This window comes from Encephalitozoon hellem, chromosome XI (assembly GCF_000277815.2).
Source record: "Encephalitozoon hellem ATCC 50504 chromosome XI, complete sequence".
In the NCBI taxonomy this organism is placed as follows: domain Eukaryota; kingdom Fungi; phylum Microsporidia; family Unikaryonidae; genus Encephalitozoon; species Encephalitozoon hellem.
Window position 1 is genome coordinate 214158 of NC_018480.1, and position 23459 is coordinate 237616.

At 41.0% G+C, this 23459-nt stretch overlaps 23 protein-coding genes across 23 annotated transcripts; 13 read left to right on the forward strand and 10 right to left on the reverse strand.

The window, feature by feature from the left end:
- Positions 1-34: 34 nt before the first annotated feature.
- On the forward strand, positions 35-844 carry EHEL_111800 (brix domain-containing protein; the record flags this gene model as incomplete). Its single annotated transcript, XM_003888385.1, has 1 exon — positions 35-844. One exon carries the CDS (start codon positions 35-37, stop codon positions 842-844), a length of 810 nt encoding a protein of 269 aa, XP_003888434.1.
- A 68-nt stretch (positions 845-912) lies between these two features.
- Positions 913-1929, forward strand: EHEL_111810 (uncharacterized protein; the record flags this gene model as incomplete). Its single annotated transcript, XM_003888386.1, has 1 exon — positions 913-1929. The coding sequence occupies one exon, from the start codon at positions 913-915 to the stop codon at positions 1927-1929; it is 1017 nt and encodes a 338-aa protein (XP_003888435.1).
- An 89-nt stretch (positions 1930-2018) lies between these two features.
- EHEL_111820 (SPT5-like transcription initiation protein) lies at positions 2019-3755 on the reverse strand (the record flags this gene model as incomplete). Its single annotated transcript, XM_003888387.1, has 1 exon — positions 2019-3755. The coding sequence occupies one exon, from the start codon at positions 3753-3755 to the stop codon at positions 2019-2021; it is 1737 nt and encodes a 578-aa protein (XP_003888436.1).
- A 375-nt stretch (positions 3756-4130) lies between these two features.
- EHEL_111830 (brix domain-containing protein) lies at positions 4131-4679 on the forward strand (the record flags this gene model as incomplete). The annotated part of the gene is made up of 1 exon (XM_003888388.1): positions 4131-4679. One exon carries the CDS (start codon positions 4131-4133, stop codon positions 4677-4679), a length of 549 nt encoding a protein of 182 aa, XP_003888437.1.
- Positions 4680-4729: 50 nt separating this feature from the next.
- Positions 4730-5800, reverse strand: EHEL_111840 (septin-like protein; the record flags this gene model as incomplete). Its single annotated transcript, XM_003888389.1, has 1 exon — positions 4730-5800. The coding sequence occupies one exon, from the start codon at positions 5798-5800 to the stop codon at positions 4730-4732; it is 1071 nt and encodes a 356-aa protein (XP_003888438.1).
- A 227-nt stretch (positions 5801-6027) lies between these two features.
- On the forward strand, positions 6028-7020 carry EHEL_111850 (uncharacterized protein; the record flags this gene model as incomplete). Its single annotated transcript, XM_003888390.1, has 1 exon — positions 6028-7020. The coding sequence occupies one exon, from the start codon at positions 6028-6030 to the stop codon at positions 7018-7020; it is 993 nt and encodes a 330-aa protein (XP_003888439.1).
- On the reverse strand, positions 7017-7859 carry EHEL_111860 (uncharacterized protein; the record flags this gene model as incomplete). The annotated part of the gene is made up of 1 exon (XM_003888391.1): positions 7017-7859. The coding sequence occupies one exon, from the start codon at positions 7857-7859 to the stop codon at positions 7017-7019; it is 843 nt and encodes a 280-aa protein (XP_003888440.1).
- Positions 7860-7911: 52 nt separating this feature from the next.
- EHEL_111870 (protein kinase) lies at positions 7912-8868 on the reverse strand (the record flags this gene model as incomplete). The annotated part of the gene is made up of 1 exon (XM_003888392.1): positions 7912-8868. The coding sequence occupies one exon, from the start codon at positions 8866-8868 to the stop codon at positions 7912-7914; it is 957 nt and encodes a 318-aa protein (XP_003888441.1).
- Positions 8869-9090: 222 nt separating this feature from the next.
- EHEL_111880 (putative ubiquitin-protein ligase) lies at positions 9091-9597 on the forward strand (the record flags this gene model as incomplete). Its single annotated transcript, XM_003888393.1, has 1 exon — positions 9091-9597. One exon carries the CDS (start codon positions 9091-9093, stop codon positions 9595-9597), a length of 507 nt encoding a protein of 168 aa, XP_003888442.1.
- Positions 9598-9692: 95 nt separating this feature from the next.
- Positions 9693-12770, forward strand: EHEL_111890 (SMC N-terminal domain-containing protein; the record flags this gene model as incomplete). Its single annotated transcript, XM_003888394.1, has 1 exon — positions 9693-12770. The coding sequence occupies one exon, from the start codon at positions 9693-9695 to the stop codon at positions 12768-12770; it is 3078 nt and encodes a 1025-aa protein (XP_003888443.1).
- A 59-nt stretch (positions 12771-12829) lies between these two features.
- On the reverse strand, positions 12830-13228 carry EHEL_111900 (uncharacterized protein; the record flags this gene model as incomplete). Its single annotated transcript, XM_003888395.1, has 1 exon — positions 12830-13228. The coding sequence occupies one exon, from the start codon at positions 13226-13228 to the stop codon at positions 12830-12832; it is 399 nt and encodes a 132-aa protein (XP_003888444.1).
- Positions 13229-13323: 95 nt separating this feature from the next.
- On the forward strand, positions 13324-14934 carry EHEL_111910 (kinesin motor domain-containing protein; the record flags this gene model as incomplete). The annotated part of the gene is made up of 1 exon (XM_003888396.1): positions 13324-14934. The coding sequence occupies one exon, from the start codon at positions 13324-13326 to the stop codon at positions 14932-14934; it is 1611 nt and encodes a 536-aa protein (XP_003888445.1).
- A 101-nt stretch (positions 14935-15035) lies between these two features.
- On the reverse strand, positions 15036-16160 carry EHEL_111920 (STE-like transcription factor; the record flags this gene model as incomplete). The annotated part of the gene is made up of 1 exon (XM_003888397.1): positions 15036-16160. The coding sequence occupies one exon, from the start codon at positions 16158-16160 to the stop codon at positions 15036-15038; it is 1125 nt and encodes a 374-aa protein (XP_003888446.1).
- Positions 16161-16672: 512 nt separating this feature from the next.
- On the forward strand, positions 16673-17248 carry EHEL_111930 (uncharacterized protein; the record flags this gene model as incomplete). Its single annotated transcript, XM_003888398.1, has 1 exon — positions 16673-17248. The coding sequence occupies one exon, from the start codon at positions 16673-16675 to the stop codon at positions 17246-17248; it is 576 nt and encodes a 191-aa protein (XP_003888447.1).
- A 68-nt stretch (positions 17249-17316) lies between these two features.
- Positions 17317-17889, forward strand: EHEL_111940 (uncharacterized protein; the record flags this gene model as incomplete). Its single annotated transcript, XM_003888399.1, has 1 exon — positions 17317-17889. The coding sequence occupies one exon, from the start codon at positions 17317-17319 to the stop codon at positions 17887-17889; it is 573 nt and encodes a 190-aa protein (XP_003888448.1).
- On the reverse strand, positions 17886-18563 carry EHEL_111950 (uncharacterized protein; the record flags this gene model as incomplete). Its single annotated transcript, XM_003888400.1, has 1 exon — positions 17886-18563. The coding sequence occupies one exon, from the start codon at positions 18561-18563 to the stop codon at positions 17886-17888; it is 678 nt and encodes a 225-aa protein (XP_003888449.1).
- A 59-nt stretch (positions 18564-18622) lies between these two features.
- EHEL_111955 (uncharacterized protein) lies at positions 18623-18826 on the reverse strand (the record flags this gene model as incomplete). Its single annotated transcript, XM_059743556.1, has 1 exon — positions 18623-18826. One exon carries the CDS (start codon positions 18824-18826, stop codon positions 18623-18625), a length of 204 nt encoding a protein of 67 aa, XP_059599539.1.
- A 152-nt stretch (positions 18827-18978) lies between these two features.
- EHEL_111960 (uncharacterized protein) lies at positions 18979-19806 on the forward strand (the record flags this gene model as incomplete). Its single annotated transcript, XM_003888401.1, has 1 exon — positions 18979-19806. The coding sequence occupies one exon, from the start codon at positions 18979-18981 to the stop codon at positions 19804-19806; it is 828 nt and encodes a 275-aa protein (XP_003888450.1).
- Positions 19807-19824: 18 nt separating this feature from the next.
- On the reverse strand, positions 19825-20193 carry EHEL_111970 (60S ribosomal protein; the record flags this gene model as incomplete). The annotated part of the gene is made up of 1 exon (XM_003888402.1): positions 19825-20193. The coding sequence occupies one exon, from the start codon at positions 20191-20193 to the stop codon at positions 19825-19827; it is 369 nt and encodes a 122-aa protein (XP_003888451.1).
- Positions 20194-20291: 98 nt separating this feature from the next.
- Positions 20292-20498, reverse strand: EHEL_111980 (snRNA-associated SM-like protein; the record flags this gene model as incomplete). Its single annotated transcript, XM_003888403.1, has 1 exon — positions 20292-20498. The coding sequence occupies one exon, from the start codon at positions 20496-20498 to the stop codon at positions 20292-20294; it is 207 nt and encodes a 68-aa protein (XP_003888452.1).
- A 98-nt stretch (positions 20499-20596) lies between these two features.
- Positions 20597-21085, forward strand: EHEL_111990 (uncharacterized protein; the record flags this gene model as incomplete). The annotated part of the gene is made up of 1 exon (XM_003888404.1): positions 20597-21085. One exon carries the CDS (start codon positions 20597-20599, stop codon positions 21083-21085), a length of 489 nt encoding a protein of 162 aa, XP_003888453.1.
- Positions 21086-21201: 116 nt separating this feature from the next.
- Positions 21202-22050, forward strand: EHEL_112000 (uncharacterized protein; the record flags this gene model as incomplete). Its single annotated transcript, XM_003888405.1, has 1 exon — positions 21202-22050. One exon carries the CDS (start codon positions 21202-21204, stop codon positions 22048-22050), a length of 849 nt encoding a protein of 282 aa, XP_003888454.1.
- A 513-nt stretch (positions 22051-22563) lies between these two features.
- EHEL_112010 (uncharacterized protein) lies at positions 22564-23459 on the forward strand (the record flags this gene model as incomplete). Its single annotated transcript, XM_003888406.1, has 1 exon — positions 22564-23459. A coding segment is annotated over one exon (896 nt), but the record flags the coding sequence as incomplete, so codon positions are not given.

Here is a 23459-nt window from a genome sequence, read left to right on the forward strand (position 1 = left end):
CCGTAGATTTCTTCCCTTCGGGAGCCCATATTTAATGAATAGGAGAAAGAGAGAAAGAAAGGAGTATTTGCTGCGGAAGGAAAGAGAAAGGCTTGACAAGGAAATGGAGGAAAAGAAGCAAAGATTGGGGATGGCACTAGAGACAAACACAAAGATACCACATGAGATTAGAAAGGATGCAGCTGCATTGCTGGATGAAATAATTTATGAAGGAAAGATAGAGGAAGAATATAGATATCCAAAAGTAATGGTTACAACATCCAGGAACCCAAGCTCGCAATTATTGCACTTCTCAAAGCAGCTGTCCCTGGTGCTTGATGGTGAAAACTTTATTCGGGGACAACTGCGTGAAGAAGAGATAAGTGATGTAGCACATAAGCATGGCTACACATGCGTTATAATTGTCCACGAAAACAGGGGGAGGCCTGCATCGCTTGTTATATCCTACTTTCCATTCGGACCTACTATGAAATTTACAATAATAGACCATTTTATAACAAGGAGAGCTTTTCCTCTTTCACCTAAGTCATACTTTGTATGCGACAACATGGAAGGCCCAATTGGAAAAAAGATCAAGGAAAGGATGGCATTGTTATTTCCTCAATGTAGTGGGGCCAAAAGAATAGTTAGTCTGGTAAATAGAAACGATACCATTGCGTTCAGACATTATCTAATAGAGAGGGGAGACAAAACCACTTTGAATAAAAGTCTCGGGATGGACCTTAAGGCCTATGAGATAAGAAAGGGAACATTTGAAATGGACGGGGAGTTTGAATGGGCTTATAAGCCTTACATGAATTCTAGGAGAACCCGGGAGGAAATAGGATGTACATCCAAGAGGTAATTAAAGTCATAATTATTTGTTGATTTGAGTACTTCACTTTTATAAATTTGCATTGTCTTGTACCCTAAATGAGCAATGATTTTCTTCTCGGACAAATACTTAGAATTCCTCCAATTACAAGATACATAGTTCTCCTTATATCAATAGTAGAACTACTTGTGTACATAGACGCTGTGTCCCCGTACAGCTTGTACTACTCGCCCTTGTTCCTTAAGAAGTTGGAGATATGGAGAGTATTCACGTCATTCCTTTACTTTGGAAGGCCAACGCTGGATATGTTTATGCACGTTGTTTTTCTATATCGCTATTCCAGGATGCTCGAGGAAGGTTGTGCAAGCACCTCGGAGTACTTTTGGCTAATTTTTGTCATATCGTCTGCCCTTTTTGTTATATCAAACATCTACGGAATATCAGCACTCGGAACATCATTTTCCTCAACCATAACATACATCTGGACAAAGAGAAATCCCAGGGCAATTGTCCAGATATTTGGGTTTATTTCGTTTCCTGCATTTTACCTCCCGTTCATTCTCCCCGGATTTATGTTGTTATCGAAAAGATCGATATCTATAGACGATGTACTGGGAATAGTTGTAGGGCACCTGTTTCACTATTTCAAAGATGTTTACCCTAGATGGGGACGAGATGTTTTAAAGACTCCATGCTGGGCCAAGAAGCTTTTCAATGAGCATCCTTCTGGCTGTTGCAAGTCTCAAAAGGGGATTACAATAGGAGAAGCAAGGAAAAAATACGAAAAAAGCATGGGAAGCTCCTTCAGAAGCAATGAGGATACTGAAATAAGCGCGGGGGCAGCAGATTCTAGGAATGACGAACATGTAAATACAGAAACCCCAATACGAAATTGTACAGATCCTTCAGGGGATTCACATAAGGTCTCTTCTTTGGGACCCACCTCTGTTTCCACGGCAGTGACCTCTTCAGGAATACCAGAAGGCAATTCTTTTGATGCTAATAATATTCTTTGTGATAAGGAGGTAGTAACAGAAAACGTTCTCGAGGCTCAGCAGTCCGACGAGGATTGGGATGAAAAATGGGGCGAAAGTGACAATGAAAGTATCGAATAATTATCATGTAATTGTCCTCTGTAAGCCACATGTACCCCCTAAAATGATTTACTGAAGGACTAAAACTATTACATTTTCGCTGAAATTCATTAATAAATCTTTCTTGAAAGTTGATCTAGAGGAAGATGCACAACAGGTCCATTGGTAGATCTTATAACGCCAAAGTCCCCATTAATTGCTATCAGAATTCCACATGTCCCTCTCTTTTCGCCATCGAGCACACAAACAAGGTCGTTCTTCTGAGGTTTCACAAAAGAAACATCCTCAGCAGAGAAGGTTTTATCTTTCGTTATAAACTGGTTATTCTTGCAATCTTCAAGAACTAGTTCCTTCCCAAAGACTTGGATCAGTGCACCTTTGTAAGGATTGTTTTCTTCGGCAATCCAGTCAATGCCAGTGTCTTCAAGAGAATACGCACCAGGGGTCTTGTACCCCGGAGTCCTGTATCCTGGTGTTTTATATCCAGGCGTCTTGTAACCAGGGGTTCTAGAGCCTATAAATTCATTGTATCTTAGCTGTCTACTTGAAGCCTCTCTATAGGAAGTAGTTATATAATCTCTTTCCACAGTTACAAATTTCATGTTGGAGTTTAGCTGGATTCTACACATGTTCCTATCAACTTCCTTGACAACACCATTGTGGCCTTTATATTCTCCAGATTGTATTTGTACCTCCTTATTAATTAGTGGATCTCTTCTAATTTTCTTTCGTTCATGTTTGCTAACCTTTTCGTCCTTGGCATTGGTTGCAACAGGCCCCTTCAAATCATCAATGCTGACCCTCAGCTCTTCAGTAAAGTCCCTTATAGCAATCACGCATTCCTTATTATCTGCTTTCACAACCACTCCATTTTCTCCTTTGTAAGATACAGTCTCACCTATGTCAAAATGTTTCATAAGTCCAGAACTCTGCACCTCAAACTTTCCATCCTTGCTTTCTATCACGGCAATGCTACCGTTGATGCTTTGAACAGTCCCTTTCATTCCTATAAGCTCTCCTTGGGTTACTCTAACCTTATCACCAGCAGATATGGGGCAGACCTGCTGGAACTCTTCAAGTTCCTCAAAAGTTGGTTCTACATCAAAGTCCACACTGCTCCTTAGCACATCCTTTTCTAGGAATCCATCCACATATGTATCCCGCTTATATATATAGTACCCTCGCGACTTTATTACACTCCCGCTCTTGAAGTTCTCAGGGTTGAAAAGCTTCTTCTCTCCATCAATCCTGGGAACGGCTCTGATTCTTACCATCTCTTCGTCAAACTCGATTATCTTGACAAGATCGTTTTTGTATTTTCCCTTTCTTATCCTCCCCCACTCCCCACATATCTTCTGCGAGTGGTATGTTATGGCCTCAATCATTTCCTTCTGAGGAACAACTGACACTCTATTTCTGCTAACTCCTCTAAGAGATTCTAAGGCATCAATAACATGCTGCTTTTGAAAAGCCTCTACGTAGAGATATCCTTTCAGCCCATCCTTGCAAACTATGCTGAATACGTTTTTGGGATCATTTTCTATAATTTTCATCAGAATCTCCCTTTCTGACCCCCTTTTAACCCTTACAATAAACAATCTTGGTGATGTGTTCCTAGGAACCAAGTTTGCTTGCTTGATTTCATGCTCGATAGTCTCTTCTTCCTCCTCAACTTCCTCGTCCTCAGGGATGGATGCATACTTCTCTTCGAGTTCCTGTGTAAGCTTGACCCAGTCCCTACGGGGAACCATCGGTTCCTGCACTTCATCCAAGTCTTCCTGGCTGATCTCTGAGTCCTCTTCAGATGCTTCGATACTTATGTATTTGCTTGTGGGCCTTCTTGCCATTAATAAGGGCTGCAACTTAAAACGATTAACTAATGGAATCTTCAGCCCCAATGGAAGAGAAAAAGCTGAGGAAACTAGAAAAGGCAGTGAGGCTTAGAAACATCGATAAAATATTTCCACTTATAAAGAAGATATCACCGTCAGAAGCTGCAAGTGCAGAGAAGATCTTAACGGAGTTCTACAACCATGAAGTATCCGTGGCCAATGCAGTCATTGAGCTAATCGCATACTCAAAAGTACACAAGTCCAAGATAAAACCCCCGTTCAAAGGTTGCTTTTGTTTTACAATTCCAGACCTAAAAAGATGATATACTTCTAGCAATAAAGTTATACTTATTCTCTGTTAATTTTCAGATAAAAGACATCCCTAATAGAATGAGGGTATCAATATCGGTTCCAGACAATCCTCATAAAGACACAACGGTTCTGCTGAAGGAGTTTTTAGACATAATCCCAGACTCCCATGCCGGCAGCACAGACGAAGAGCCGGAGATCTCCATAAAGATAGTTGAGGATGTAGGGCCTCAGTGGATAGTTTTCAAGAACTCCCAACTTCAGATAGTTTTAAAGATAATCCAGTACAAGTCCAGAGATTTTCTAAGGGTATCTAAGCCTATTTCAAAGGACCATCCTCCCCAGCTCATTGTAAATAACTTCACGACAGATATTGGAATGAAGATAGTTGAGTTTCTGGCGAGTATGTTCCCATTTAGCCAAGGCTCCAGGCAGGTTGCAAACTTTACTGTTCAAGGAGACTTTATCTACTTCAGACTATACAAGTACTGTTTTGGTGAAAAAAGCCCAATTATGGAGAATGTAGGGCCGCACTTAACACTGAGGCTTTGGAGAATGATAGAATATAATGGGAACGAAAAGAAGGTTATGAATTTCAAGAAGTTTATCAAAAATTCGAATTTATTGTGAGACAACAGAAATTATCCACACCCATATAGAATAATACATGTCTTGCATGCCTATTCTGTTTTGAGAGACTTTTCCATTTGGCTGCTTATCTCATTTATCTTATCATCCAGTCCGCTTAACTTTTCGGTATAAAATTTTTCCATTTCCACCTCTTCTTCTTCCAAGGCCCTTATTCTGCTCTCATATTTGTCATTAAGGATTTTTATGGTTTCTGCCCTGAGCTTGAGATACCTGGCTTCTTTCATTGCTCCACAATCGTTTTCAATATCAAATATTTTTTTCCTATAGTTGTTGTAGAATAGATGGTCTGTCCTCGTCACCAGTTCGTCCAGGTTCGTATATATAAGAAGCCGCTGAAGCCTCTTGAAGTCATTGCTTTCCTCGACGTCTACATTTATGAACCCCCATGGATACTTTCTTCCCCTTACAATATCTCCTCCATGCTCATACATGGTTTCACTAGCTATTACTGCAAAAGGTATGTTTTCAACTATGTCTGTAACCTCCTCAGTAAGATCTCCATCACTCTCGTTGAAGTATGGCACAAAGAAGGATATGTTGTTTTCTGAAAGGATCTGCCTCACAGTTTCCTTCACATGACTTAATTCATCGGGTGTATACATGTCTGCTTTTGGTATGATTGGCACAAGATTACAGCTCTGGGAGAGCTCGTACATGTTTTTTATTTCCTGGTCGGTTAGTGTATCTGAGGGAAGGAGATAAAGGCACACATGTATTCTGTTGTCTTTGAATGCCTTGTAAAGTCCCTGCTCATTGTCAAAATACTCCCTATTCATGGCATTTATATATTCAATCACAGGGCTCACATCAGATTCATGATAGGTTACAATAGATATCTCCAGAGAAATATCATTTTCAACTATTTCGTTCCTTGTTACTGTAATGGTGTTTTGTCTCTTCTTGTCAACCAATGGCGCTGCAAATATTGAGTTAATCAGCGTAGACGTGCCAAGCCCTCTCCTTCCGACAGCCAGCACATTGAGTTCAAAGCCTTTTATCATGGAGCTTTCCCTCACTTGATCTGGAACTGAGGAAAACCCCACGGGATTCCTGACGTTAATAGTTCCGAGATTTCTGACTATGGTTGGTATGTTTTTCATGTTTGTTTATTGTGGTATCTTTATTTATGATTTGAATCGATAAGAGAAAGAAAATCCCTAGAGCAAAGGCAGGCCCAAACGCACGGGAGAATGGCGGTGGGCACACACCAAGAAAATTATTGGATCTGGTGGCTACAAGAATTGTGCGGAAGTATTCTATGAGCTGTTATCTACAGAGAACAACAAATATCTACCTTGGAATAAAAGTTTGTTTATGAGATGCCCCAATGGAATTTGATAGAATAAGAAAGCTCCAGGGAGAAAGAAAGTGGCTTCAATTTTGCTCTATGATAATTGACTCGATGAACACCCATCCCATAGATAAGCTCCTAGACGTCTTTCTGGAAAGTGCAGGACAGGTGCATCCTAGGTCATCTTACGAAGTCTTTCTAGCATTTTCTGAGAGGCTGGCTCCAGAGGAAGGAATAAGGGTTCTAGCGCTCGGAAGAAACATAATAGAAGGGTCTCTCCTGTACTCGGAGTCCTTTGAGATAGAGAAGATGTTCCTAGACATAAAGAAGTGCCTGCTTCTAGTTGAGATAAACGAGATCAAAGGAGTTGAAAAAATGCTATTCGAGTGGAAAGGTTTCAAGATGCCAAGGAATGTGAGAATTATGTACAATTTCCTGGGTTTCAAATTCTATCAAAAAATTCAGAATATCGAGGCGGCCCTTTCCTATCTTCTTCGGTATGTAAGTTTATTGGGCTCTGAAGAGCTTATAGATACTCTTGTGGAGTATGCTTTATTAAGTAAGGAGTTTTTCAACTTTACCTTGATAACATCGTTACCCGGGTTTAGCAAAATGAGGAACAAGGATTTGAAGGAGATATTCATGATGTTTAGGGAGGGAGACATAAGAGGGTTGGAAAGAAAGAATGATGAATTCAACAAGATCTTTGGAGACAATGCCAGCATAGTCAAGGAAAAGGCATACATGATAGCTTTAATAAACATCTGCTTTGCGGAGGCCGAAAAGAAGATATCAATTAAGAAAATTGAGAAATCACTAAAGATACCAAGCAAAATGGTTATATATATAGTTTTGAAGTCCTTTGGGCTAGGGTTGATCAGTGGATGGATTAACGGAGAGGAAGGGATTCTCTACTTTGACAGCCTTATTCCAAGAGCACTTCAGAAAGAGGAGGTAGTGAAGCTCAAGGAAAAATATGATGTATGGGAGAAGAAAGTGCAGGAGGTCATTGCCATGCTAAATAACTAAATATGTTCATTTCTTTCCAAAAACTCTATATTTTTGCTTGTTCCTCCGACAATTATCTTTTCTTTGTTAGATGTAACTTTAGGAATATCCCCCGGGCCTTCTATTCCAAATTGATAATCGGGCTTCCCTGCTAGTCTTGATTTCACAAAAACATGCTTTTCGCTGCCAATTAAGTAGTAGTCATCATCATAGTTCTCCAGCGACAGGGCGCTTGACTTCAGCTCAATTTCACGTGGAGTATTTCCACACTCAAAGACTTTTTTTCCAACAGAAACAAATAGCGTTCCGTCACAAATACAGATGGAATTCACGCTAGAAGCAAAACCTGCCATTGGAATCTTGCTATTTCTTTCATCCCAAAAGAATACGTTTCCATCCATTGAGCAGCTGTAAACGAGTCCATTGTTGAACATAACATGAGTAACAGGAAGCATATGCCCTTTCATAACTGATATACTGTTCTTTACTCTAACATCCCAAACTCTTATAGTACAGTCAGAGGACCCACTGAAAATTCTCCTGTCATAGGTGTCTAGACACAGAACAGAAGACATGTGCCCATAGTACTCTCTTACAAATTCTCTGTCAACGAGATCATAGCACTTAATCAATCCATCAAGCAAGGCACAAAAGATGTACGGCTGAATCTTGCTGAACTTGACTTCTTCGCAAATTTCTTTCAAGGGAACAGTGGCCAAAAGTTGCTTTGTTTCTATATCTGTTATTCTTGTTGTTCCATCCATGGAAGAGGACGCAAGAAATGCATCGTAGGGATCTATGTCCAACGACTTTATCCAACTACTATGGATTTTTAGTATTGCTGTACGCTTGTACTTCATAGTAAGAAGACTGGGGACTGCTTTTTCCTTGCTGCTTTATGAGAACTATATTTCACCTTACTACAAATGGATTGAGGATAGAGGCGAATTTGCTCCACAGTGAAATAGAAACAGTTTTGGTACTCTTCTTTTGATCTTCATCGTCTATCTCCTTGAAGCTCTGAAGCTCTTTCTCATTGTGGAAAATTTCATCCAAGAGACTATCCAAATATTTATAATCAGGCTTTTCAGAGAATTTCAAGCCTCTAACATATTGGAAAAATTTTATGAGATGCTTCTTTCCACTTATCCCGTCACATAAATTGTGCACAGACAAATCCTCTTTGATCTTTTTTGTTCTTGTCTTTTGCCTTTTCGTTATCGAAGCACCAACTTCCATCCAAGGAAGTCCTGATTTGTACAAGAGGATTAGGAGATAGAACAGACTTTCAAGGTCATCTCTTCTTGACTGTTCCATTCCCTTGTGAGTATTTATGGACATATACCAGAGTGTTCCTGACACACTTTTGCCCTCTGCTTCAGGAATGTGGCTTCCGTCTTTCTTTAGATATGGCACCGACATTCCGAAATCTATTAGATATACCTTGTTATTATAATCAAACATGACATTTTCCGGTTTGAGATCCCTATATAGCCTTCCTCTCTCATGTATATATTCAATGGTGCTAAGAAGCTTCTTTCCAACAATAGTGGCTGATTTTCTGGTGAAAAATCTTGGGTGTCTTTCCAGTATATCTCTCAACGAATACCTGAAAAGTGGAAGAACAAGGAAGGCTAAGGTCCCATGAAATCCATAGTCCACGAGCGGAGGAATTTCATTACACCCCCGAAGTTCATGGTAAGCCTGGATTTCGTTGATTATAACGCTACCTTTCCCCCTTTCCTTACCATTCTCTATTTTGAGTGCATAGGCTTTCTCTCCGTCCTCTATTCTTACTTCATATACCTTTCCAAAGCCTCCTCTTCCAATCTCTTGGCATATGGTGTAGTTCTTAATTTTACCCCCCATGGCTCGCCAGAGAAGTCATTTACAAAGTTCTTTTATTCCTTGTTTTCAGCAGGAAGCAATGATCTCAGACATTGTTAGAAAGGCCAAGTGTCAAGGCCTCCCAGCAGCGTATTCTCCATCCTATGTGTATCAAGTAAATGAATGCATTATGAGAAATTGAAACAAGATTCTGATTGCTTGAGATATTTGTTTTTATGAAAAATAAAACCCACAAATCTTGTTATGGGTGAAATCGGTTCTGATAGTGCTGCAATTAAGAGAATAAAGAAGGAATATGCACTACTTGAAAATGACAAGGGCGATGAAAAGAAGAAGGATTCAACATCAAAGTATATCAAAATAATTCCTTTCGTTTCTGGGGACTTATTTACATGGGAGGCATACCTAACAGCGCCTGAGGAAAGTGTCTACAAAGGAGGAGTTTTCAAACTTCTTATAACGTTTTCAAATGAATATCCTTTCAACCCTCCAAAGGTAACATTCCAGACACCTATATATCATCCAAATATAAATTCCTCTGGAATGATTTGTATAGACATCCTTGGGAAGGAATGGTCTCCTGCACTTACCTTGAATAGCGTTCTATTATCTCTCCTTACTCTTCTTGATGATCCAAATGCTGACGATCCTCTGAGACCCGAAGTTGCAGACATATATAAAACAAACAAGGAGGAGTACAAGCTTAGATGCCAAGAATCTGCCAGGAAGGCCATGGAGAACAAAAAATAAATGTTTTTGAAGATATGCTTTGGCATTGTGCCACACTAAGACATACCGTGACAGAGTTATGTACAACGGAAATTGTATTCTGTTTCTGATCCCTAATGTCTGGGTTTAAGGACGGAAACGTTGTATATATGGAGCTAGAGAACTTCCAGACGTTCAAGAAGATGTCTCTTAGGTTCTGTCCGTCATTTAATTTTATAGCGGGGCCCAACGGGTCTGGTAAGAGCAGCATAGCAAATGCAATGGTTCTTGTGTTTGGAGGTACGCCAAAAATAATAGGAAGAGGCAAAAGTGTGGGAGAGTATGTTAGGTTTGGTGAGTCTGAAGCAAGGATAGAGGTGGGTGTGTGGATTAAAGGAAAAGAAATCAGGCTTTGCAGGAATATATCCAGAAGTAGTCAAAGTAGGTACTTTGCTGACGGAAGGCCTTGCAAAAGAACAGAGTATGAGGAACTTGTAGGAAAGCTCAGGGAAAATGTAGGGAACCTATGCCAGTTTCTTCCACAGGAGAAGGTTTCTGAATTTACAAGGCTTTCTCCTGAAGGTCTTCTAAGAGAAGTGTTATTGGCAGTGGGAGAAGAGGAGATTTTAAAACATATGAAAGAACTAGAGGAATTAGAAGCAGAAAGAAACAAAGTGGCTGACGTACTGGAGTCGTATTTTCGAAAAAAAGAATGTATAGAGAGAGCGGTTGAGATATTAGAGAGGGATGTTAAGAGGGCTAACGAGAAGAAGAAGAAAGAGGAAAGAGTAAGAATTATGAGTGAAAAGCGAGATTGGATACAATATAAGCTTTATACAGACGAGTATGTTGCAATCAAGAAGATGATAGGACTGCTGAAGAAGCAAGTGGAAATGAGGGATGAGGAGATGACAAGGATTGAGGACAAGATAGCGGAATTGAAGTCTTCTGAAGCATACAAGGAAATCAACAACTTATTCGGGAGTCTTGAGGAGTATGATACGAATTTAATTGACCTTGTAGAGAAGATCCGAAGTATTCATCAGGAAGCAGAGATGCTAGGAATTGATAAAGAGTCGCTTAGAAGTAAAAGAGAAAAGAGACTGGAAAATGCAGAAAGATTAGAAAAGGAGATTCTAGATCTTCAAGAAGAGATATCCAAATTTGAAATACCTCCACATCCTGGAGAGCTGGATGAATCTAGGACCAAGGTTCTCGAAGTAAAGATGTCAGACTTGATGAGAATGCGGGGAAAGATTCAGCACGAGTCTTCTGAACTAAAGCGGCTAGTAGACGAGCTTGGTCTAAAAAGAAAGAAATTTCATGAGATGGACGAAGTAAGACTTCAGATGCTGAAAAAGTATCATACTGATACATACAAAGCTGTGTGCTGGCTTAGAGAGAACAAACATCAATTCAAGGACGAAATAATAGAGCCGCCGTTCGTTCAATTAAGGATAAAAGATGCCAGATATGCGCCTGAGGTTGAAAACTTTTTGGGATTTCAGTCTCTGTCACCATTTATTTGTAAGTCAACAGAGGATTTTGAGGTTTTTGTTCGGATCATGAAAGATGAAAAGAAGTGGATGATCAATGCAATTGAAGCCATAAAAACAGATAAGAGGCTATGCAGGGGAGAGGAAGCCATTTCCAAAGAGATATTGAAGGAGCTAGGGTTTGAGGGTGTTCTGAGCGACTTTATAGAGTGCAGAGAAGAGATCATGAGTTATTTGGTTGTAGCAGGGCACTTTGACCTGATTCCAGTTTCAAAGACAAATGTCGATGAGGGTTTAGTGTTCAGAAAAACAAACGTGAAAAGGATGGCGGCAGGAGGACGATACATCGAAATCAAGAAGAGTAGGTATGGGCCTGAGCATGCGGTTATTTACAATCCTCTGAAGTCGCAGAACCTATTTTCACACAATCTATCTCTTGAAGAGTTAGAGGGAATAGAAAAAGAGCTGGAGAAAAGAAACCTAACAAGGAGAGAAAATGAAGAAAAGCTTAAAGAAATTTTGAAGGACTGCGAAGCCATTGATAAAGAGCTTCAGGAGCTTTACAAGAAGAGAAGCTCATACAATTCGCAAATAATGGAAATAAAAAGAAAGGAGGCACGTGTCCAAGTTCTAAGGGGATCAATGAATAGAAAGAATCTTGAAATAAAAATGCTCAAAGACACAAAGGACTTGGATGAAGAGGAGGTGAAAATAGACAAGGCAAAAGAAAAATTAGAGGTTGCATGGAAAAGTGAATGTGATGAACTGAGCAGATGCCTCGCAGATGAAGGATACTTTAATATGTTTCGAAGTACATTCAAGCTATTTAGAGAAATCACGAATGTTAATAAAAACATCGAGGATTTGGAAGAGAATAAGAAGATGATAGAAAAAGGAATGAAAGGTCTTGAGGAAGACATAATTGAAAAGAGGAAAGAGAGCTGTAGGCTTAAAAAGGCAATTGAAGAAAAGAAAATCCGTCTTGAAAAAATAGAAAGAAAGAAAGAATATGATGAGGCGTTAGCTCAGCTTCCAGATACAATAGATGAGCTTGATGAGGAAATAATTAAGGAAAAGGCCCAGATAAAGATTTATGCTGTCGATAGTAAAGCCATGGGGGAGTTTGAAGTTAGAGAGCAGGATCTAAAAGAGCTCAATGAGAACATCTCAAAATGTTCTAATATCTTAGAAAATGTCAAAAAGAAAATCTTAGACATAAAAAGCATTCTAATTGATAAGATAGGGAGAATGACATCAAAGATGGATGAGCAGTTTGGAAATCTCTTCAAAAAGATCGGTGGAGATGGAAGAGTTATGTTTATTTATGACGGGCTTGATACATGCAAATGGAAGTTTAACATAATGGTCAAGTTTCGCGATGGCGATAGCCTTGAGATTCTAAATTCGCACAGGCAGAGCGGAGGGGAAAGATCTGTTGCTATAATTTTGTTTCTATTGGCTATTCAGCATTATAAACCATCCCCATTCCGTCTTGTGGATGAAATAAACCAAGGAATGGATAAGCACAACGAAAAGCTAGTTCACGACATTTTGGTTGCACTTAGCGAAGAGCAAAATGAACAGTTTTTTATGATCACGCCAAAAATAGCGCCAAACCTAAACTACAGCCAGAATATGAAGGTGATTGTTCTTTACTCTTCTCAAGACTGTGGAAAACAAGAAGACTTTATAAAATACAGATCAAGAACACTTACATAAAGGGGCCGAGCGTATCAATGGAAAGTAAAATAAAGGTATATTCTGCTGATGACGAATTCCTATCGTTTAGTTATGTGCTTCTTGAGTATCCCATTAATTTCATCAAGCATTCCTTTATACTGCTTGCCATCCCATGAGCCCACAACCTTAAGTCCATCTCCGTCGAACACAAACGACTGATCCTCAACCTGTAGCATGACCGAAGGCCTCTTCTTGGCGCTTTTGGGTGCCCTTTTGTTATTCGCTCTTTTATTTTTTCTTATCATTATAGTTTTGCCTGTGTAGCTTCTTTTAAGTCCTTCTATGAGGGACAAGAGAGGAAGTTTCCTTGCTTCATCAGAAACTGGACTGAGGGCTTCTTCCAGCTTGTGTTTCATCTTTTGAAGGATGGTTTTCTTTATTTCTGTCAACTCAGCAGTAATATTTCTTCTGAGTTCCTTGAAATGTTCTTCTCTCATGGAGGGATCCAAGAGAAAAAGCCGAATAAGCATTTTCATCCAAGATATTCGGATGTTGATAGTGGATTGTTTTCGCCACCCTCAAAAAGGAAGTTATGGAGAGAGCACCTATTGAGGCTTACATACGTGTAAAACCAGGGAAAAGCATCCTAAAGCATACAGACAAATCTGTGCTGGTGTTGAAAGAGTGCGGAGAGGCTGTAAAATACGAGTTTGATGGGGTTTTTGGGCCTGATTGCACACAAGACCAGGTATTTGAAAGGTTCAGATGCATTGTGCCAAGACTTATAAAGGGACACAATCAAACACTATTTTGCTATGGAAGCACTGGTGCGGGGAAAACATATACGATGGTTGGCCATGGAAGGTCCTATGGGCTGATGCACAACTTGGTGAAGGATGTTTTAACACATGGAAGCTTCCTTGTCTCTTACATGGAGATATACAATGAGAAGATTTACGACCTATTGGAACCCAAAGAATTAGTTTTGAGGGAGTGCAATGGAACAATAGTGATTCCAGGTCTTTTTACCAAGCGTATTGAGAGTATAGAAGAATTTGAGCAAATGTTTAGACAGGGAACTAAGAATAGGACGACGGCAGAAACAAAACTTAACAAAAGTAGCAGCAGAAGCCACGGAATATTGAGAATAGGTGTTGGAGAATACAAACTTAACCTTATTGATTTAGCAGGATCCGAAAATAATAGAAAAACGGGTAACGAGGGAATAAGGCTTACGGAATCGAATAGTATCAACAGAAGCCTTTTTGTTCTAGGAAAAGTTGTAAATGCCATACTTAAGGGAGAAAAAAGGATCCCGTATAGAGATAGCAAGCTAACAAGACTATTACAGGATTCTCTGGGAGGAAATAGCCTCTGCTACATAATTGCCAATATTGTTGGGGATTCATCTGCGATTGGAGACTCTATAAACACACTTAGCTTTGCATCCAAGTCTAGAAATATTGTAAATGTACTAGAAACTACACAGAAACCTAAACATGAGAATGCTAAAAGCAACAAATGTATCCTTCCAGAGTTTGGAGGAAGAAGGCCTTTGTCTCTAAAGACAAACATGAAGTTTAATGTTCAGAGAGAAAAAGACATGCCTCTTAGAGGTAGAGGAAAGGAGAACAATCCCTTCCAGGAGCCCTTATCCATAGACACTACAGGCAGTAAAAAAAGAAAGAATCTTCTTGAAGACAAAAGATGTAAGGGAGAAGGAAATAAATGCACAAAAGTTTCCAAACAGACTAGCAACGGGAGTTCGCTAATCTTAAAATCCCTCCTTGAAAAGCCAGACATTGTACTATCTCCACGGACAAAGGAGAAAAGCTATAGAGCCTTTCTAAAAAGGGCGCAGGAACTTGAGTCTGCACAGAAATATAAGTCAGCACTAGAGGATTACAAAACAATGCAAAAGTTTTGTGACAACGACTTCATTAGGGAAAAAATAGAAAAGATTAGTACGCTTCTAAAAAAGTCGCGAAAAAAGCCCGAAATCACAAGAAAAAATGTATTGGAAATTCTTAATCAAGGAAATTTCTTTGATATAAAAAAGCTTCCCAGGGTTGGAGATAAAAGAGCCCAGGCAATCGTAGATTTTGTAAATGGAGGAAACTACTTTGAAACACTGAGTGACCTGAGGCTTCTATTCAGTGAGAAAATAGTGAATTCCATCCTTTTTTCCATAGGTGATGGATGACTCTTCGCGCTTAAGATAAATTCTAATCATATCAGTTACACTTACCATAAGCATTGAAGGCTTCTTAGTCAAAGTAATAAATGGACCTTTTTAAGTTTATTCTATTTTTGAAGACTACCTTTTGCGTTTGGTATCAGTGTGACACCGTCATGAGGAATTCTTTGGTTGGTTCCTTCTTTAAGAGAGCTCTGACGAGACCCTTCATCAGTGCTCCTCTTTTCTGTACGATTCTTAAGAAAGTCAAAGTCGTCAAGAGAAAATCCATCAGGAAGCTCTTCAAGAAATGAGGATGGAGTTGTATTGTGGATCTTGCTTTTCTTCGAAGACCCTGTGTCTAGATTTGATGAAGGCTTTTCAATTATTGCCGTAGTGAATAAATCATTACAAAACAGGCTATCTGTCCTATGGAGATCATATTCTAGCTGCTGATCTCCAGAAGAAAACAACTTGTCCTTAATATTGAATCCAGGAAACCCTTGGTCTAGGAACCCATTCTTCTGTATTTCTTCAAACTGCTTGTCATATATACTTTGCGGTTTCTGCTGAGAAGGTACAGTAGTTGCCTTCTTGTGGTGTTGCTGATCAAAAAGTACGTCCTGTTGTGGCATAGACCTTCCCTGGCTGTACATCATTCCCATAGGAAGAACCTTGTTTTCTATGCCCCTTAAATATCGTGGATCCACCTCCGCCCCCATTCTTTTGCTATTCTGCCGTGTATGGCTTACAAACCCAACCATCCCATGAGGAAGCACGCTGTTTCTCGTAAGGTTATTGATATACTTATTGTATGTAAATAAATTTGTCTCTCTTCTCAAGTCTCTTTCTAATGCATCACAAAACAAAGCATCGTGCGGAACACTATACCAATAAAAAACTTTTTGCTTCTTTTGTGTCCTTATACACCCATTCTTATATAGAAACTCTAAAAACTCGCTTCTAGGGCCCTCAAGCGTTGCATCAATTCCAGGCTTCAGATTCCTTAAATCAGAAAATACACCCTCCTCAAACTTTTTCAAGCTAGTTAGACACCTTCCAGCATTCTGAAACCTCCAGACTAGTATCTTCACTATATCTGTTCCAGTAATGAAGAAATGCATGTTCCACAATACACAATGAATATAATCCCCATTTTTGAGTTGAAACTTTTTGATCCTTTCTCCATCCCGAAATTCCTTAGGAGCATTGGCTAGGAATTCAAACAGCTCCTTATCGCTTTGAGCGTTCATCTTTATTTGTTTATTACCATTTGTTTTTATATCCAAGACACAAAACAAAGAATTGTTTACCTTGTTTCATATCAATATCTTCCTATGTCACTATCCTGCGTTTGTTTTCCTCTTGCCCTTCAACCTCTCCCGTTTCTGGCAACGTTGTAATTAAAATTCTTTGGCAAATCAAGGGTTATATTGAAAACCGCCCTTATTGCCAATAGTACAAGATATTTGATAATAAAAGATTAAAAATGGGGTTACACAATATAAACAGAAGAGGCTATATAACCAAAGAAATATAAGATAAAGGGGCCATAAGTGCCATCAAAATATTCGATGGGCACCCTTCTGGAAATAGCCTATATAGCCCTCTCTCCTTAACTATTTCCATAATCGGATTATAGTCACAATAGTTTAGCTAATGGCTTGAAAATGGCACAACTCCTTTCGATCTCTTTGGAATCAACCAATGAGGAATACTTAAAAATAATTACGAGTATATACATTTGAATTTTCAGTAACAGATAATGAAATCTTTTAAATTCAAATGGGCCTTCTTGGCCCGGGTAATTCTATGCTCGCAATTGATGAAAATGTTTGATTCCGAGCCTTTTGATGAGTGTGACCCAGATAAGTTCTCTGGAATGGAAGAAAGTGAGCTTCTAGAGCTTTTGAAAACCCAAACAGATAATATAAAAACTTCCGTTCACAATATTATGCACGGTGTCGAGGGAGGTGGGATGTCCCATAGTTCCTATGGTACAGAGTCTGAAGAATTGCCTAGCGATTCTGGCGTAGATCCTAATGATGGTTACAAATCAGTTTCCTTAGATCCTTCCGATGATGTTAAAAAACCACTACCTGAGCTTGCAGATGAACTTTGTTGTATAATGGGCTTCCTTCTAAGTAAGGAATTAAAAGTACAGGAAGCTAGAGAAAAAGTCGTAAATTTGATGGAGTTAATACTTAAAAAGGCTATCGAGGAGGCTTCTGGTGAGGATGATTCAAATATTAAATCCTTAGAATCTTCACAAGCAGATGCACTTCAAATAATGGATCAAATAGAACTATCTGGAACAAGCGCTTTAGACATGTATGGTTGACGTTAAACTGTAAAATATATATGTATATGAGGCATCATGCAAAATTTATCCCTTTTTGAAATTAAATGATGAAAGCAAAAATCAAAACTTTTATAATAGATAATTTTAGATATGAAATATCGAAAGACCAGGTGGCAAAAATGCTAAAGAGCGAAAACATACCTTTAAAGACATATAATGGTTTTATATTCAAGATCCTATTAAAATGTGAATATTTGCTCAAAATCACAGGTGTTCCGAGGGCATTGAATATCAATACTTTCTTAGATAAAGAGTTCCTTTTTGATGATCTATTTTTGGTAAATAGCAGAGGACAAGAAGAGGCTTTTGAAGAAGAGAAAACCTTGTTTGAAAAGAAAGAAATCCCAATAGAATATTATTCCAGCACAATGCATCTATCATATAGACTACTTGGTAGAATGATAGCAGAAGACGAAATTCAACAAAGATTCAGAGAATGCTCTATTGGATTGGGACTAAGTAACGGAGTTGGAAAGAAGTGTGCCGAACACTTGAGAAAGGGGCTACAAGTGTATGTTCAAAAAATAGTGAATAGATGTAATAGCAAAATAACAATTACTAGTCTTAAAACTGGTCTAGAAAAACACATGCGTCTGTTTAATGGATTAGACATGTTTTAGATAGAAATCTCCTGTATAATATTTATGAATGATCCCTTCTCAATATCACAATCTCCTTCAGATAGGCATCCCATCAGTTTACCTTCATTACTGACAAATATATGCATCAATCCACATGATGCCTCTTCCTCTATCATCGTTGGGTCCATCACAAAGTGGCCATTGTTAAATAAAGCAACTGTTTTTGAAATTGGAATGTCTATTTCCCGTTTTTCCGTTCTTTTCAAATCATCTATAATAGGAACATCCAAGCTTTTGAGCAGAGTTCCAAGCCCAATGAAAAACAGATCATATATATTTCCATCGTTACTCAATATATTAAGCTCTATCCTTATGCCTATTTTATATGAATCTAGCAATTCAAGGATCTTTGAAATGATAATGTCTGGAATTGCAATTTTAGAAAACTCTATCGATTCTGCATGTTGCTCTTTTACATTAAGAATTTCCTCAGATATATTTGAGGCCCCCAGGGTCTCCTGTGTTTCTTTAAACTGGATAGATACCTCTATCTCCGACCATCCGCGTTTAACCCTAACATTTCCATCACTTTGTGCTATGGATGCATGAGTAACACATGTTTCCCTTTCTTCTTTACTTTTCCTTAGATCAGCTCGGCACCCTTTGGCTATGCCATTCCTCACGAATGTTAACTCATCTTGACTAAAGCCCATGGGTCTTATTTAATAAAGCTATTTTCTCTATGAAGATCCTATCGAGGCCAAAGCTAAGTTTATTTAATTTTTGACTCTGTCTTGGTAAACGACTTGTCTATCCTCTCCTCCACCGTTCCGTCGCTCCTGGCCTTCCTTCCGCTCATCAGCCTTGGGAAGGTTTTTACCGCTGCGATCACAACCACAGAGACCAGGAGGCCTATCGAAAGCGTGTGGAGAGCCGTGATCATGCTGCTTCCGTCAATGCTGGGGAAAAGCACCATTCTGTAGGATGGATGCCGGGATGCACTTAATAGCTTGTTTGATGTGTGCTGCAGAGGCTCATTGGACACCTGCTGGCGCTTCTGACCACTCGTTCTGCGGCCCGGGCCTGTCAGGCGAGTGGTTTAGTGGCGCGGAGGGGTGGGCCCTAGAAATGGGACGACTGTGGAGGGCGGCAAGGAGCTGGGCCTCAGTGTTTGGGCGGAATCTCTGGAGAGAGTTTGATGGGAGCGAGGAGCTGAAGGGGGCCTGTGAGAGGATGGCAAGGGGGTGGATGGGATGCAGGGATGCTGTTGAAGACACGCGTCTGTTCAGGGTTGGAAGGAGGATGATGGAGGTGTCGAGCAGCGTGATGAGGGCCTCTGATGCCTCGATTGGGATTGCGCTTAGGGCCGGAGGAGGCCTACTGTGCCGGCGAAGGGAGTTCCAGAGGAGATTGGACATGGTGTTCAGGATTCCGCAGTACTACGGAGGGGTGAGGAGTTCTGGGCCGTCTGTGGCAGCCAAGGATGGGAGTGGGGAGTGTTTGAGGAAGAGAGGGGGGCTGGTTGAGTACAGGGGAAGTGTGATGAAGAGGATATGGAGGCTCTGCTCTGTGGTTAAGTCCCGTCTGTCCTCTGACGAGAGGGCCATAGAGGAGATTGAGAACAGGTGTGTGGGGGAGATACTTAGAGGTCTGGGGTCCGAGCCGGTGAGTGGGCTGTGCACAGAAGAAGGGATGGAGGACTTGAAGAATCTGGCCCTTGAGGTGGGAGGAGGAAGAGATGTGTGGACGACGGACATCAGGAATACCTCGACGTCTGGGAGTGTGGCAAAGGGGATGTTTGAGTGCGAGTTTGAGGCTGAGATTGCAACTGGGGATAGGATGTGTGTCGGGGGCGATAGACATGTGTTTCTCATTCGGGGGAGGTTTGTGAATGGTGCGGGGTGTGAGGATGGAGGGTGGTATCTCTCTTCACTTGCCTGGACTCGGATAGGATGAGACGTAGAACAGTATAATTTATTCGTTGTAAGCAAATATAACCTTTGGGAACTTACTTTCTCTTGCTCTTTGCCTCCCTGTCTTTCTTTTGAGCTGGTCCTTTGTGAGGGCCTGTCTCTTGGCCCTGTTGAGCTTGGGCCTAAGGACCTTCGGAAGCTTGTGGACCGGGGTTCCCCTGTACTTCTCGACGACCTCCTGGAGAATCTTCTCGCGTCTGACGGTGAGGATGCGTGCCAAGTTCTTCCTGGCTGTCCTGATGTCGTCCTTGCCGACGTCTCCGCTGTTCTTCTTCTGGCGGAGGCGCGCCAGCTCTGCCTTGACCTCGTTAGCCTTCTCCTCAAGCTGCTCAACATCCAGCTGCCTGAGATCTGATGCCTCGATCTTCATTAGGGCTTCTGATGCAAAAAGATTTGAACGCAAAAATCGTGCTTGGGGAGCGAGGGGTGGAATATGCGTGTCTGGCAAAGGACATTTATTGGCTTGGGTCAGGGAGGGGCGGCGACAAAGAGGATGTTTTCCCCCCTCAGAAAGAGGACCTTGCTGTGGGAGCCCTCTACGGACGAGTGTGTCAGCATGAGGTTTATGTGCTCGTCGAACCCCTCGAGGATTCCTGCATAGACCTCTCCGCTCTTTGTCTTTATTTCGACCCTCTCGTTCAAGTACATCTTCAGGAAGCAGAACGGGTCGAGCATGGAAGTCGTGGGGCCTCTGGAAAATTTTGTTATTGGGGATGTGTGAGGAGGCTGTGGACGGAGGTTTCTGGATTTATGGGGGGAGTGTGCAGCCCTTTATGAGGTATTTGGAGTTGAGCTGCATATCGAAAACAAACAAACTCTTCCAGAAGCTTCAGGACCTCAACCCTCTTCTGAACATCGAGATGGAGGCATACTCCTGCAAGTCGAGCAGGAAGCAGAGGATGGAGATGCATGTGGAGAAGCCGCTCAGGTATCTTGTGTCTGCACTTGAGCTGCGGTTTCCGGACTATGACTTCTCTGGGGAGTCGTGGAGGTCTTTTTCGCGGAAGTCGATGGGGGAGGTTGTGAACGAGGTTGCGTACTCGATAAGCACTGTGCACAAGAACAACTCTGATGTGAAGGAGTTTGTGGGGTTTCTTGAGGTGATTCTCCACAAGTCTGTTGACCTGAGTGAGTGCATGATATTTTCGTATGAGAACAGGATGGGGCCCTTTGAGGACTGCTTCTGGTACTTTTCGTTTCTGTTTTTCAACAAGAGGCAGAAGAGGGTGGTGATGCTGAATGCGTTTATGAACAGGAACTAGTGTAAATATGGATGTATTAAATAGTTTGAGTCTAGATGTGTGTGTGTGAATAGGTTTCTGTGCACAATTTATGTGGCGGGATGCAAATATGTATGTATGATAGATGCCCATAGGATATGAATAGAGCCGACAGAGGGAGTGTGTTAGAGTGCAGCACAGTTTTTAGTTCTAAGAGGAAAGCGAAGGATGGGGAGGGATACGATGTGGGCTCTGAGTGCCCACATGGTTTTAGCCTAGAGCTGGAGTCTGAGTCGTCTGAGGCAACGGATGTGGGGATTCTGCTATTTTTTATGACTGTTCTTGTAACGCTCTTCAAGAATCCATTAGCAGATTTGTTTGGAGGCTTTGCGATTGAGGCTGTTGGGGTTGTGAATCTGGGGTACCTGGTTCATTCGACGTTTCTGAAGCTATGTGCTAGGGCTGTGGATTTGAGGGAAGATTCGTGGAAGAGCAGTCTAATGGTTGTGCACTTGTCCTTGCATCTGGTGGCGATTGAGGCGATTGGAGTTAGTATCTTTAGTTCTAGAGGAGGATCAAGGATGCTTATGAATAACCTTTGTAGGAATCCGCTGGGGATTTTTGTTGCCTTGATACATATTCTTCATGGGCAGGATGCCATGGAGCTTAAGTATAGCAATTATGTCTGCGGGAGTATACTGAGTGCTGCTTGGACTGTGGTGTTTGTTGCGAGCTATAACTATGAGCACGATATGAGTGATAGTCTAGTGAGACATATTTTCCTGTTTATGTTCCTTCATGTGGTACTGTATAGCATGGAGAATGAGATTGTCAAGAGTTTAAGGATTTCGAAGAAGAAGTTGAGGAAGATCCAAGGGTTTGCAAGGATAATACCGTGCATAGTGTGCAGTGTAGCAGGGTACTATATGCTGGGCAGGATACTCACGAAGCGACTCTCGTACATGGAGATGGGCAACTCTGATTTATCATTCTCATTCTTATTTTGAGATATTGGGGTGTGTGCTGTGGAAGTAGTTGAATAAATTGATGGAGTGCTTGTGTTTTTTGGGCGAGTATGCAGGTGTTTGCTTGTGAGATGGAGTGTGGGATGCGATGAAGGCTGCATGCATCTTTGTATGAGGAGAGTGGATGCCTGGTGTTCTTTGGATACCTCTTTTAGGCAGTTGAATGATTGGAACCCGATGGACACATGGCGATGAGTGGAGGGTCAGGAGATTAACTGAAAGGTTTGCTTTAGAAGGGAAGCGAGCGATGGGGTTAGGAAGTTCATAAGATGGTTGAAAAGGTTTAATGGCAAGGACATTGTAGGAGGTGGAGTGATTAGTGTGTGACATCGATAGTCTGGGTTTATTGTATGACTGGGATCGGTTGTAAGAAGGTACGGTGTGTGTTTGCATATTATCTGGATTGATGAGGTTGTAAACGATGTGTATAGCCAATGATGTTTGGGGGAATGGAGGAAAGGAGAAGGCACTAAGGCGAGTAAAGGAGTGTGGCCCATGAAGCTTGGAGTGCTACAAGCAATGATTCTACTTGGGTGGATGATCTGTTCTTCGTCGATAGAAAGCCATAAGGTTGTCAAACTAAGAGGGTCTGAAGGATGTATACTGTTTCCGATAATTTTTTCTGGAACCAATGCGATTGCACTACCGACCACGAGGCTCAAGGATGTTCGGAGGGGCGGAGACGAAGAGATGTATGTTAAAGAGTTTATCGGTTGTATTGGGGACATGGTGCTGTCATTTACTGCTTTTGATATATGTTGTGAAGGGGACGGGGTGTTTGAGGCTGTGTTTGTAAGGGAGATGAAGAAGCACCTGCAGAAGGTGTCGAATGATGCATTGAGTGTATATGCAAGAGGAAAAAGCACTCTTAGCGAGGTGCTATTGATGGTGTACGATAGATTGTTTGAATGCGATGTTCGGGATGAGGGAAAGAGAAGGATGACGGTGTTTGGAAAGTGCCTTATTTCTGAGGCTGATAGAATGATTCGTGAGATAGGCGATGATGTAGATGAGAAGGAAAGGGAGGAGAGAGAGAATTTTTGTAATGTGATCAAGAAACGTGGAGAGAAGTGTTGCAATTTAAAGATGTGGAAGCGTATAGTTTATGCTGAAAGTGTAGTGTGCAATGCGTCTGTGAGTCTGTATAATAAGCTTTCTGGTGAGGAGCTTTTGGGGTTGTTGGCTGAAGGATGCATGAGAAAGGATTTTAAGGAGGAAGGAGTTAGCGAGGAGGAGCTTAACGATAGAGGATATATGGAATACAGTATTGTTGACATTAAATTATTTCTAGATACATATATTAAGCACGGGTGTGAAGTTGTGGAAGAGATAGTTAGGCAGATGATGCTGGGGAAGGATGGAAGGGAGATAGATTCTAAGTATGTTGAAAA